Here is a 13,921-nt window from a genome sequence, read left to right as displayed (position 1 = left end):
TCCTTCCCCCTCGTCCTGCCCTCCTCTGGACTCCAAAGTGGTTGGAGTTGGAGTCAAACTGTCTCCTCAGATCGTCCGTGAACGCACACTTGCTCCTTTGTGTGATTTTTGTATGATGTCTCCTCTCGTTGCCCGTTTGCTGCTGCTCATTTGCTTGGCTTTGCCGCTTTATGGCGTGGAAAAGGTGAGAAATAGAGGATACCGAAAGGATCCTGACGCCGACAAGGTAAGAGAGATTAAAATGAACCGGGTAGCTGCTGTAATTACTTCCAAATGTCCAGCAGCGATGCATACTGAAAAATCTTACGCTTTGTTGCGTCCGTTAACGCACCACCGTTACACTTATCAATTACAGCACGTTGTGTTCTTTTTTTAATACCTGTTAAAAGTTAATTGAATATTATAGCATTTTTTTTTATTTGTACACCTTTCTCCTCCTTTTTCAGTAAACTTATAATGTCCACACATATGCATTTGTTTCTGTATTTAGATCCAATCTGATATATGTCAAGTATGTGCAGTAAAAAAAAAAAAAAAAACAGTTTCAGGGAAAAAGCAGCTTCTTTAAAGCAAACTGGTCATATTTAGTATGACCTCCCTTTGCACTTAACATGTCTTTAAGCTTTTTGTAAAAAAAAAAAAAAAAAAAAGAGATTTATGGCATTAATTGTCTGATATTTCACACCAGGTTTTATTCAACACGTCAGATGTTTCCAATGATGTTCCTGACTTTAACCTTTACTACACATTTAGTTTTTTTGTGTGTGTGTGTGTTTTTAATGGTTGTTCACATATTTCCTGTTCTACACATGTCAGATGTTTCTAATTGTTTGTGCTGCTTCTTGTCATGGGGTCAGAGGTCACCTTAAATAGTGACTTTAACCTTTAGAACACATTTAGTTCAGTTTCTTGTGTGTCTTTTAAGGCTGTGCACATATTTTTCATTTCAACCATACAGAAACAACAAAACTAAAGTTAGCCTAAAACTTTTGCACACTACTGTATATATTTTATTTACTCAATGCTTTTCGTTGTTGTGATGAAATAACTGAATTCTACAGAAATTTATGAAAAAGTAAGATGCTGATTCATCCATATGCAGTCTTTCAATGCAAAGGTCATGGTCACCACCAAAACCGCCTGTTTCCAGCTGCAGATTATAAGAAAAAGCCATTTTGGAGCTGTTGTATAGTCAGCTGGCTTCCTATTATTCTAGGATTGGCTTCTCTCCAGCAGACTGAGTCGACAGAAAAAGTCCCAAACAGGAAGTTAGGGTCTGGCTCACTGTCTGTGTCTCTGCTTTGATATCTGTCTGACAACAATAAAAAGCACTTTAAAGTTTAATCTCCTTCCTATATTTATTTTAAGCTTGAAAATTGGTGTCTGATCCGTTTACACTGTTCGTAAAATCTTCTGAATTTATAACTTCAACAGGATTCAACTCAGCTGCTCATAATTTACTAAATCCGTTGCTGTCACTAACCTTAGATTATATTTGCACAAAATTACATAACCCTGTGCTGTAGGTGGGCAATGAATGAGCATATTGTCCCTCCGTTCTCCTGGGAGTCAAATGAAAATGAATCTAATGTTTATTTTTGATGCGGAACCCCTTTCAGGGACTCCAGCACAGCCCACTTTGAGTAGAGCTTCAGCATTTGCTTCTCATGATTCCTTTCAGTAATAATAATGCTCAGCTGCAGCTTTTTTCCTCCCACAGTGAAATAAAATAATGAATAGCGTGTTATGTTGCCATCTGTATCTAGTGCTCTGGAAATGATGCAGAAAAGCCCAACAACTGTACTAAACACTCTGAGGAGGGAAGATCTGCTTATTTGAAAAACATGGTAAACCCCTTATTTTTGCATCCGGTTAAAAAGCTGCCCATGTGCTAAAGCCATGCATTAAGCTGTGCCACGCTGTGCATGCTCCAGGAGAGCTTCAGCCCATGCTTTGGTGTTGACTAATGCATGAAATAGCCTTCTGCTGGTTCCTCAGCACTGTGGGGCGAATGCAGCCTTTATGCTTCAGTTACAGTAAAAGACTGTGTTACTAATATTCAGCAGGGTTGGAACGTAATTCATGCAGGCAGCCAGCTCCGCTATACTGGAAGCTAATATAAAAGTCAGCTGTGTAGCAAAGTGGACAGAGGTTCCATTCATTAACCCGCTTTGAGGACAGTCCAAAAATCCAACCCTTAATAAAACACTACATTTTCTAAATATCAACCCAACCCACTAAAACTCTCATTCATAAATGAGCCATTAACAATTTGTGCTATTTACGTCATTTCCACATTTTACCACCTATTAGTTGAGGTGCTTTTTCCCTGGAGAACAGATTCCAGGTCTATTACAACCCACTGTCTGCTGGTTTGATCACAGGCTTCTCATTTTCCTATAAAGATGATGTCAGATCTCTCCAGAATGGCCACTTAATGGATAAAACAGGCTGCGGGCTCGTCGCTCAACCATCTGTTTCTCAGCAGCTGACTGTAAAATAATGTAATTGTGTCTACATTTAGGAATTTTCCAAATTCTCATTATGTGAAATCACTTTTGTACTTTACCTGAGAGTCAAGTGAGGACAAGATGTTGAAGTTGTGGTAAAAAGCTCTTTGTTCTGAACTTTTCCTTTTTTTTTTTTTTTTTTTGTCTTAACCCTAACCCTAACCCATAAAGACCCAAAACACCACTGGCAACCAAAAAGAATCCAATGATTCAAAATGTTTAATACCTTTCGATCCACTAATCCTATCAATTCATGTAAATAATTGGTGTAAAATACAGTTTGTCATCTTTTCATGGTCATCAGATATGGTCCAGTTGGACATTCAGAGGCTCTGTAGTTACCATGGAAACACAATAATCTACAAATTGATTCATCAGTAAAACCCATGGAGTTGGATCAGTGACAGTGGACAGACACACTTGTTTTTATGTTCAGTTAATGATAGATTTTGTTGATAAAGTCACTTTTTCTTCAGTTTTTTTTTCTGTTTCTGATATGATAACTGTCAACTTTAATCTGAGTTTTTATGAACATCAACATGATCAGTGAATTAAATATAGGAACATACTAAGTAACATTAACAAAATAAGCCACAAACTGAGCAAAATTGAAGAAAATTAATAAAATAGGCTCGTCACTTAACCATCTGCTTCTCAGCAGCTGACTGTAAAATAATGTAATTGTGTCTACATTTAGGCATTTTCCAAATTCTCATTATGTGAAATCACTTTGGTACTTTACCTGAGAGTCAAGTCAGGACAAGATGTTGAAGTTGTGGTAAAAAGCTCTTTGTTCTGCACTTTTCCTTTTTTTTTTTTTTTTTTTCTTAACCCATAAAGACACAAACCACCACTGGCAACCAAAAGCACCCAATGATCTAAAATGTTTAATACCTGTTTATCCAATAATCCTATCAATACATGGAAATAATCTGTGTAAAATACAGTTTATCATCTTTTCATGGTCATCAGATATGACCCGTTTGGATGCTCAGAGGCTCCATAGTTACCATGGAAACACCATCATCTTCTACAGCATTGATTCACCAGTAAAACCCATGGAGTTGGATCAATGACAGTGGATGGAATCAACAAAAATTAATAATAAAAAAAAAAAAACCTACAAAAGAATAAATAATGTGAAAAAAAATCTAAAATAAAGTTTAAAAAAAAAGAATAAAATAAGCAACAACATGAACAAAAAGAGGCAAATTAATAAATAAAATGAACAAATTAACAATAAATCAACAAAATAATAAGTAACATTAACAAAATAAGCTACAAACTGAACAAAATTGATGAAAAAAAGAGTAAATCAGCAACAAAATATCATCTACAACATTGATTCACCAGTAAAACCCATGGAGTTGGATCAATGACGGTGAATAAAATGAGCAAAAATGAATAAAAAACATACAAAAGAATAAATAATGTGAAAAAAAAAATCTAAAATGAAGTAAAAAAAAAAAAAAAAGAAAAAAGAATAAAATAAAATAAGCAACAACATGAACAAAAAGAGGCAAAGTAATAAATAAAATGAACAAATTAACAATAAATCAACAAAATAATAAGTAACATTAACAAAATAAGCCACAAGCTGAACAAAATTGATGAAAAAAGAGTAAAATCGGTAACAAAATATCATCTTCTACAACATTGATTCACCAGTAAAACCCATGGAGTTGGATAAATGACAGTGAATAAAATGAGCAAAAATGAATAAAAAACATACAAAAGAATAAATAATGTGAAAAAATGAAAAAAAAAAAAGTACTAAAATAAAGTAAAAAAAGAATAAAATAACCAACAAAATTAACAAAGAGGCAAATAAAGAAATAAAATTAACAAAAATTAGTAATAAATCAACAAAAAAGATAAGATAAGATATGCCTTTAATTAGTCCCATAAGGGGAAATTCCAGACCACAAAATACACAAATAATAAGTAACATTTACAAAATAATCCACCAACTGAACAAAATTGAAGAAAAAAAGTTGTTGATATCTTTGCTGAATAATTACATTTTTCTTCAGTTTTCTCTGTTTTGATATAATAACGTTGGAATTTACTGTCAGTTTTCATGAACATCTAAATTACATAAATTAGATACAGGAAAATACATCATTTACAGTGAAAAATGCAAAATACAGTGGATAATATGATAATAAATGATGATAAATCACTTAAGAAATGTTAAATAGAGACAAAAATTAATTTAGAACTTCCAGAAAAGTAACACTGGATCTTCATGGGTTAATATGTTTTGGCCATGTGTGCCTGTAACTGCTGAGTAAAAGTGCAGAAATGACCCAACACAAAACAGACCCAAACCCTTTTCTTTTTGCCAAATCAGTGTTTGCTTAAGGGCGAACGCACACTCCTTAGTGTCAGTTTATAACCGTCCCAGCTGAAGGGAATGGGTCCATGGCATTTTCCAAATCACCTAAGTACAATCGGAACCAGCTAAAAACGGCTTTTGTGATCCTTTGGTGAAACTGTGTCTTTGCTTTCTCAGATCAGTGTGTGCGTCTGTGGTCGGGCGGTGTTGGCAGCCTCCTCGGCCTCAGTGTGTGAGCTTGACTCAGCTTGAGTAAGATGCGGCATCTGTTTAAACATAGCAGGAGATCAAGCGGGACAATGAATCACACCCAGAGCTGTGTGTCCAGACACCTACTAATTCAGACTGTCAGCGAGCCTTCAGTTCCTCATTAACGCTTTATCTGTCGCTCACACTCTGCTGCTGGTTCTATTGCTTTGCCTCCATTTGGATCACATCTGTTTCCACAATTATCCCTGCTCATAAACCAGGATCAGCCCAAAGCCAGTGTTTTTGTTTATGCGTCCTGTAAATGGTGTATAATGGGACTGCTTGTGTGTGATGGTTGAATGCACGGCAAAAATCTAAATCTTACCAAGTGTATTTTTCTCATTTCTAGTCCAAACATCTCATCACACTTAAAATAAGACATCATCACCTAAAGAGTAGCTTTTCAGTGAGATAAAAGAACTTATTTTTAGACAATAGATCTGGAAAATCTGATTTCAAGAAATCTTACCAAGATAATTTTCACTTGTTCTATTGGCAGATTTATTTTTTGCTTAATTCAAGATTTTTTTTTTTTTTTGCTTATTTCAGTAGTTTATGCTTAATTCAAGATATTTTTTGCTTAATTCAAGATTTTTTTTTTGCTTAATTCAATTGTTTTTGCTTAATTCAGGATTTTTTTGTTTAATTCGAGATTTTTTTTGCTTATTTCAAGATCTTGTTTTGCTTAATTCAAGATTTTTTTTTGCTTAATTCAAGATTTTTTTTGCTTATTTCAATTGTTTTTGCTTAATTCAAGATTTTTTTTTTGCTTATTTCAATTGTTTTTGCTTAATTCAAGATTTTTTTGTTTTATTCAATATTTTTTTTGCTTATTTCAAGATCTTTTTTGCTTAATTCAATATTTTTTTTCTTATTTCAATATTTTTTTTTGCTTAATTCAAGATTTTTTTTTCTTAATTCAAGATTGTTTTTTTTTCATATTTCAAGATTTATTTTTTTTTTGCTTATTTAAATTTTTGCTTAACTCAAGATTTTTTTTTGCTTAATTCAAGACTTTTTTTTTTTGCTTATTTCAGTTTTTTTTTTTTTTTGCTTAATTCAAGATCTTTTTTGTTTAATTCAAGAAATTTTTTTTTTTTTTTTGGTTTAATTCAATTTTTTTGCTTATTTCAAAATTTTTTTTTGCTTAATTCAAGATTTTTTTTGCTTATATCAAGATTTTTTTTTTTTTTTTTTTTTTTTTTGCTGAATTCAAGAATTTTTTTGCTTAATTCAAGCAAAAAAAAAACAACTGCCAATCGAACAAGTGAAAATTATCTTAAGAACATTTCTTGAAATAAGATTTTCAAGATCTATTATCTAAAAATAAGTTCTTATATCTCATTGAAAAGTTACTCTTCAGGTGATTATGTCTTATTGTAAGTGTGATGAGATATTTTGACTAGAAATGAAGAAAATACACCTGGTCAGATTTACATTTTTGCAGTGTGGATGGATGGTGTCTTGGGTGCATGCAGCCCTAACAGGGACGGAGGAAAACCTGAAACGGGAAGTCAGATAACAGTAGAATCTGCATGCATTCCATCATCAACCTCCACCTTTCTTCTCTTTCCTCTGGTTTCTTGCAGTATGGCAGCTGCTTGCAGGGCCCAGCAGGAACCGCCGGCAGAGACGGTAACCCTGGAGCCAACGGCATCCCGGGGACCCCTGGCATCCCAGGGCGCGATGGGCCCAAAGGTGAGAAAGGGGAATGCATAAGCGAGATCTTCGAGGAGCCGTGGAGACCAAACTACAAGCAGTGTGCATGGAACTCCCTGAACTATGGGATCGACTTGGGTAAAGTAGCGGTAAGTACGTTAACTCAGAGCATCCGCCTGCATCTTCTACCACAGGAGTGTCAAAGTGGTTTTAGTTCAGGGGCCACATACAGCCCAGTTTGACCATTAATATACAGGGGTTGGACAAAATAATGGAAACACCTTAAAAAATCAACAAAATATAATTTAATATGGTGTAGGTCCGCCTTTTGCAGCAATTACAGCCTCAATTCTCCGAGGTATTGATTCATACAACTTGTGAATTGTTTCCAAAGGAATTTTAAGCCATTCTTCAGTTAGAATACCCTCCAACTCTTTTAGAGACGATGGCGGTGGAAATCGACGTCTTACTTGAATCTCTAAAACTGACCATAAATGCTCAATAATGTTGAGGTCTGGGGACTGTGCCGGCCATACGAGATGCTCAACTTCATTAGAATGTTCCTCATGCCATTCTTTAACAATTCTAGCTGTATTGATTGGGGCATTATCATCTTGAGGTGAAGGTGTTTCCATTATTTTGTCCAACCCCTGTAATAATATAATAACCTATAAATAATGACAACTCCAAACTTTTCTCTATGATTTAGAGTGAGAAAAGTAAAATTAAATGATGAAAATATTTACACCTACAACATGAACAACCAGAAGTTTCTTAAAAACAAGTGGTGCCAGGCACAACAAGGGTCTTTGTCGTCTTCTTCTTCCTTTTGCTCTCCCCTTCACTCTTTCCTTCTCTCCTCCCCCTTTCTTCTCCTTACCCCTGTTCCTTCATGTCTGGTCCAGCATCAACATGTGGTTCAATGAAACTCAAAATAAAGACAGTAGAATATCAAGGGGAGCCTCATATACTTTATGAAGTTTCCCTTGGCGAAGCAAATTTGTTCAGCACCAAAAGGAGCCAGACTACCATTCTGCTGTTATGATGCTGGACAAGACAAGTTTAAAGGGAAAAAAAAAAAAAAAAGAAACAAACAAAGAAAAAATTGCCCATTATAAGTAAATGGGAAAGTTTTAAAAATTCATAAAAAATTTTAACTTTGACCTACTTTTCTCAAAATGTAATGACATTGATTCTGGGTCACTGACAATTTATGAACCAAATTTGGTATGAATTGAACCAAGAGTTTTGCAGCTAAAATGTTAAACAAAGAAACAAATGGAACCAAAAACAATACCCCTTGCCTCACCTCTGAGGGATGGGGTAAAAATAAGTGAAATTCTAACAATATTCTGCCTCAGTTTATATCATTTACACAAGTGTGCGACAATTTACAGATCACAGTGGATCTACAAATTAGTGTTGTTTTTGTCAGCCGGTTTTAATTTTAGTTTTAGTCTAGTCTTTGTGCCAAACTCTCATTTCAGTCTTTATTAATTTTAGTTTCGTTCATAGTTTTTTTTTTATGTAGTCAAGTTTTAGTTGATTAAAACTCAAAGCATTTTAGTCATATTTTAGTCAGAATAATACATGACTATTTTCATCTAGTTTTAGTCGACAAAAATTTATGACGTTTTAGTCTTGTTTTAGTCAAAGAAAATTTTATTTTAGTCTCCTTTTAGTCATGCCATTCTATTTAATCTGGTCAATATAGTCTGGAAAAAAACATTTTCTTTTAATTAAATCAATTTTAGTTCAAACAAGGTTATCGTATCATTCTCATGGACTCAGAAATATATTATATGCTTTCAATTACCATATCTGTATGAATATTCATGAGGGCAAGTCTGAGTCTCTGGTCGGTCACTGTACTGTGCAAATAGCCTCCGTCTGGCGATGCGCTATAGAAATCTAATCCATTATTATTATTAAGCCCTAATGGGGGGTGGGGGTGGGGGTGGGGGTGGTAAAGTGTGGTAAAGCCCGGCTCGGGCCGCATATTTGTAGTACAAATACACAAAACATTTGGTAAAAGGCAGAATATTGACAGATTATGACATTTATTAAGACATTTTAGGTTGTTCATATTTGTTCAGGTTATTATTCAGTTTTGTAGATGCAAACATTTTCATGTAATTTTATTTTTTTTGCACTAAAACAAAGAGAAAATTTGTAGTTGTCATTATTTATAGTTTATTATGATAGTATTTTACTTGTTGAACACACTTCAGATTGTGGCCCCTGAACTAAAATGACTTTAACACTCCTGACCAATATCTGCTAATATCTTCAGTGTAATTTTTGCATTTCAAAAATTCATCCCACATGCCAAATTGGATCCTGTGTGCCGGTTTTGGCCTGCGGGCTATATGTTTGACCCCCCTTTTCTACCAGTACCATACATATTTGGTTGTTCTGCTGTGTTTCAGGACTGCACGTTCACCAAGATGCGTTCGGACAGCGCCCTCCGAGTCCTCTTCAGCGGTTCCCTCAGACTGAAGTGTAAGAACGCATGCTGCCAGCGGTGGTACTTCACCTTCAACGGAGCCGAGTGCACAGGACCCCTGCCCATAGAGTCCATCATCTACCTGGACCAAGGAAGTCCAGAACTCAACTCAACCATCAACATCCACAGAACGTCCTCAGGTACGACTGGAAGCAGGAGACGAAGAGTGTGGCTCCATAGTTACCATGGAAACACCATCATCTTCTACAACACTGATTCACCAGTAAAACCCATAGAGTTGGATCAATGACAGTGGATAAAATTAACAAAAAAAAAAAGAAAAAAAAAAAAAAAAAAAAAAATATATATATATATATATATATATATATATATATATATATATATATATATATATATAAACAACCTACAAAATATTAAGTAATGTGAAAAAATAAGCAAAAAAATATCAAAATAAGGTAAAAAAAAAAAAAAAAAGAATAAAATAAGTAACAAAATGAACAAAAAGAGGCAAAGTAATAAATAAAATGAAGAAAAATTAATGATAAATCAACAAAATAATAAGCAACATTAACAAAATCAGCCACAAACTGAGCAAAATTTAAGAAAATGAATAAAATAGGCAAGAAAATGGCATCTTCTACAACACTGATTCACCAGTAAAACCCATGGAGTTGAATCAATGACAGAGGATAAAATGAACAAAAATGAATAAAAAACAAAATAAGCAAAAAATAGATAAATAAATAAACAAAATAAAATAATGTAAAAAAAAAAAGGATAAAATGAACAAAAAGAGGCAAAATAATAAATTAAATGAACAAAATTAATGATAAATCAACAAAATAACAAGTAACATTAACAAAATAAGCCACAAACTGAACAAAATTGAAAAAAATGAATAGAATAGGTAACAAAATTCATCCAATGATCTAAAATGTTTAGATTTTGATCCACTAGTCCTATCAATACATGTAAATGATTGGTGTAAAATGCAGTTTGTCATCTTTTCATGGTCATCAGATATGACCCATTTGGACGTTCAGAGGCTCCATAGTTACTGTGGAAAAACTGTCATCTTCTACAACACTGATTCACCAGTAAAACATATAGCATTGGATCAATGACAGTGGATGAAATGAACAAAAATGAATAAAGAAGCTACAAAATAATAAAAAGTGAAAAAATAAGCAAAGGAAATAACTAGAATAAAGTAAAAAGAATAAAATAATCAACAAAATTAACAAAAAGAGGTAGGGTAATAAATAAAATAAACAAAAATTAATAATAAATCAACAAAATACTAAGTAACATTATCAAAATAAGCCACAAACTGAGCAAAATTGAAGAAAATCAATAAAATAGGTAACAAAATGCACCCAATGATTTAAACTGTTTAATACCTGTAGATCCACTAATCCTATCAATACATGTAAATAACTGATGTAAAATACAGTTTATCATCTTTTCATGGTCATCAGATATGACCCATTTGGACGTTCAGAGGCTCCGTAGTTACCATGGAAACACCATCATCTTCTACAACATTGATTCACCAGTAAAACCCATGGAGGTGGATCAATGACAGTGGATAAAATTAACAAAAATGAAGAAAAAAACGACAAAATAATAAAAAATGTGGAAAAAAATAAGCCAAAAAAAATTACTAAAATAATGTAAAAAAAAAAAAGAAAAAAAAAAAAAAAAGGATAAAATAAGTAACAAAATGAACAAAAAGAGGCAAAGTAATAAATAAAATGAAGAAAAATTAATAATAAATCAACAAAATTATAAGTTACATTTACAAAATAAGCCACAAACTGAAGAAAATGAATAAAATACGCAACACCGTCGTCTTCTACAACATTGACTCACCAGTAAAACCCATGGAGTTGGATCAATGACAGCGGATGGAGACACTTGTTTTTATGTTCAGTTAATGATATATTTTGTTGATAAAGTCACTTTTTCTTCAGTTTTTTCTGTTTTTGATATAATAACCGTCAACTTTAATCTGAGCTTTTATGAACATCTACATGATCAGTGAATTAAATATAAGAAAATAACAGACTTTAACTAAAAAAAAATGCAAAATACAGAGGATAATATTATAATAAGTGGTGATAAATTACTGAAGAAAGATTAAATAGACAGAAAAAATTCATTTGGGAACTGACGCAAAGGCACCACTAGATCTTTATGGGTTAAGGACCCACAGAAACCCAGCTGTAAATAAAATTCAGCCAGAGTTATGGGAGTAATACTGCCACCACTTTGACTAAACTGGAGCCTGGAAAGTCTTGTTGACAAATTTGAGACTTTGAAGCAATTAGGTTTTGTGAAGTTTACCACTATGTTAGACAACAAGACAATAAAATTCATCTGGGCAGTCACTCAGTTTGGGTGTTTCCTGACATCTGAAGTCTGTCTTTTGTGTTTTTTTTTCTTCCAGTTGAAGGGCTGTGTGAAGGCGTCAAATCAGGACTGGTGGATGTGGCGGTCTGGGTGGGGACCTGCGCCGACTATCCCAGAGGCGACGCATCTACAGGGTGGAATTCAGTATCTAGGATTATCATCGAGGAACTGCCCAAATAGAGATTAAAATTAAAGAAGTCCACACAGTGAAAGGGAGGGACCTGAACTGGTAGTGTTACAGTGTGTTATCTGGTCTTCCTAAATCATCAGGTGTGGTTGGCTGAGGCGGCGGCCCAGCGTCGCTCATGGTAACTTGAATGTGCTTTTTTCTTTTTTGTTTTTTTTTTAATACTATACTAGATGACAGGCCTATAAACAAGAATACTGTGCTGTGTACCAGAAACAACCCGTGTACTGTAACGTTTCTGCTCGTGGGTGCAGACATTATAACGTGACAGACCTGTTCATGTTCATTTACTGTTAATAAAATCAACTTTTTTGTAAGGAACTGAACTCAATAAATGTGACCTTTGACCCTCAAAGACTTAAACAGACACCAAAAGTATCTACTAATATATAAAATGTATATGGGTGCTTCTATGAAACTGGGTTTATTTTGGTATCTGGCACTTTACCAGCTGTTTTAGACCCAATAATAAAAGAGAAATTTAGACATATTTCCCCCCAGGATGTACCTAATGATGACCTCAGATAAATACAAAAAAAAATTATACTCTTGCTCTGAGCCATCCCAAAATTAATGATTTTTAATAAAACATTGGGGCATAAAATAGGACCAAAATTGGGACATGAAAAACTACCTATAGGTGTCAGTGCATTTGATCTGGAAACATGGCTTGAAACAGTCTTATATAGCGCTATAAATAAAGACACCGTGTTAAATTTGATGATCCTAGTTTTATTTCTAATCCAGACACGCGGGTTTTTCATAAATCTCAGTCTCATTCCAGATTTCGCGTGTAACCCATCGTGTCCACTCGTGTTACATGCAGAACCTGCCCATTTAAACGCGTTAAAATCACGAATGATTTTGTAACAGTGGTCATTTTTGTGAAACACTCTGCCTTGCATAATTAGTTCAATTCCCAAAATGTACCTGCGAGAGAATAAAGAGATATTCAAAAAAATAGTAGCACGCAATTTTCGTGTCCTTTTTACCGTGTTACATGCAGATTTTTGTAATGAATATAATGTAAAACCATATAAAAATGTGTTTTATCTGAAAAATAATTTATTTTATCTCAGTAAGTATTTATTTTTAAAATAGACCCAAAGTACTTCATAACAGTCTACATCTGGTTTGAATTTTTAGCCCCTCTGTCCTGTTTTTAGGACCGGTTTCATAGAAGCACCCATATTGACTGTTGATCCACTAATTCTATCAATCCATGTAAATAATTCGTGTAAAATGTAGTTTGTCATCTTTTCATGATCATCAGATATGACCCATTTGGGCGTTCAGAGGCTCTGTAGTTGCCAAGAAACACCGTCATCTTCTACAACATTGATTCACCAGTAAAACCCATGGAGTTGGATCAATGAGTCCGTTTACATGCGCACCAATACTCTGATCATTATCCGATTTCTGGAGGTATCAGATTATTCAAGTGATCATGTAACCAGGATAATCTGATAGGCTTTATCCGATAATGACAGTTATCTGATTATAAGAAATTGGATTAACACACCTGGATTTCTCTCCTATACTCTAATGTCGTCACGCATGTATACAGTTTATCTGATTTATTTTGTTCTTTTATGTCTGTGCATGTGTAAACACAATTAAAAAATAGTAGAGAGCGGATGTTACGTAGTCAAACATGAGCGGAAGACAACAGGAAGTCTACTATCACTACGTACGTCTAAACCAGGGTTTTCCGATTATAGCATTTCTTAAGTGCATGTAAATGTTAGATCTGATTATTACAATAATCTGATTACTCCCAGATATCAGACTTTTATGGTTATGTAAACAGACTCAATGACAGTGGATGTAATGTTTGTTTTTATGCTCAGTTAATGATACATTGCTACAAAAAGTTAAAATTTTTCTCTATTTTTATATAATAACCTTTGAATTTCCTATGATATCTACATGATCAGTAAATTAAATACAGAAAAATGCCTAATTTTCATAGAAAAATGCAAAACACAGAGGAAAATATTATAATAAATGGTGATAAATCACTTCAGAAGGCTTAAACGAGGACAGAAATGCAATTGGAAGTCACCATAAAAACAGTGGAAGGGCTTATTAATATTAAA

At 33.8% G+C, this 13,921-nt stretch overlaps 1 protein-coding gene across 2 annotated transcripts; it reads left to right on the top strand.

Moving 5' to 3' along the window:
- The first annotated feature begins 19 nt into the window (after positions 1-19).
- Positions 20-12,139, top strand: LOC115435736 (collagen triple helix repeat-containing protein 1). 2 transcript variants are annotated; one of them, XM_030158336.1, is made up of 5 exons: positions 20-226; positions 1,767-1,847; positions 6,687-6,905; positions 9,186-9,402; positions 11,673-12,139. In XM_030158336.1, the coding sequence occupies exons 1-5, from the start codon at positions 113-115 to the stop codon at positions 11,813-11,815; spliced, it is 774 nt and encodes a 257-aa protein (XP_030014196.1). In that variant the 5' UTR covers positions 20-112; the 3' UTR covers positions 11,816-12,139. The 2 variants fall into 2 exon arrangements, with proteins under 2 accessions (XP_030014196.1, XP_030014197.1); XM_030158337.1 differs by lacking the exon at positions 1,767-1,847 and having other exon boundaries at positions 25-226.
- Positions 12,140-13,921: the final 1,782 nt, after the last annotated feature.

This window comes from Sphaeramia orbicularis, chromosome 16 (assembly GCF_902148855.1).
Source record: "Sphaeramia orbicularis chromosome 16, fSphaOr1.1, whole genome shotgun sequence".
In the NCBI taxonomy this organism is placed as follows: Eukaryota; Metazoa; Chordata; class Actinopteri; order Kurtiformes; family Apogonidae; genus Sphaeramia; species Sphaeramia orbicularis.
The sequence above is the reverse complement of the archived record's forward strand: the minus strand, read 5'-3'. Positions and strand labels throughout refer to the sequence as shown.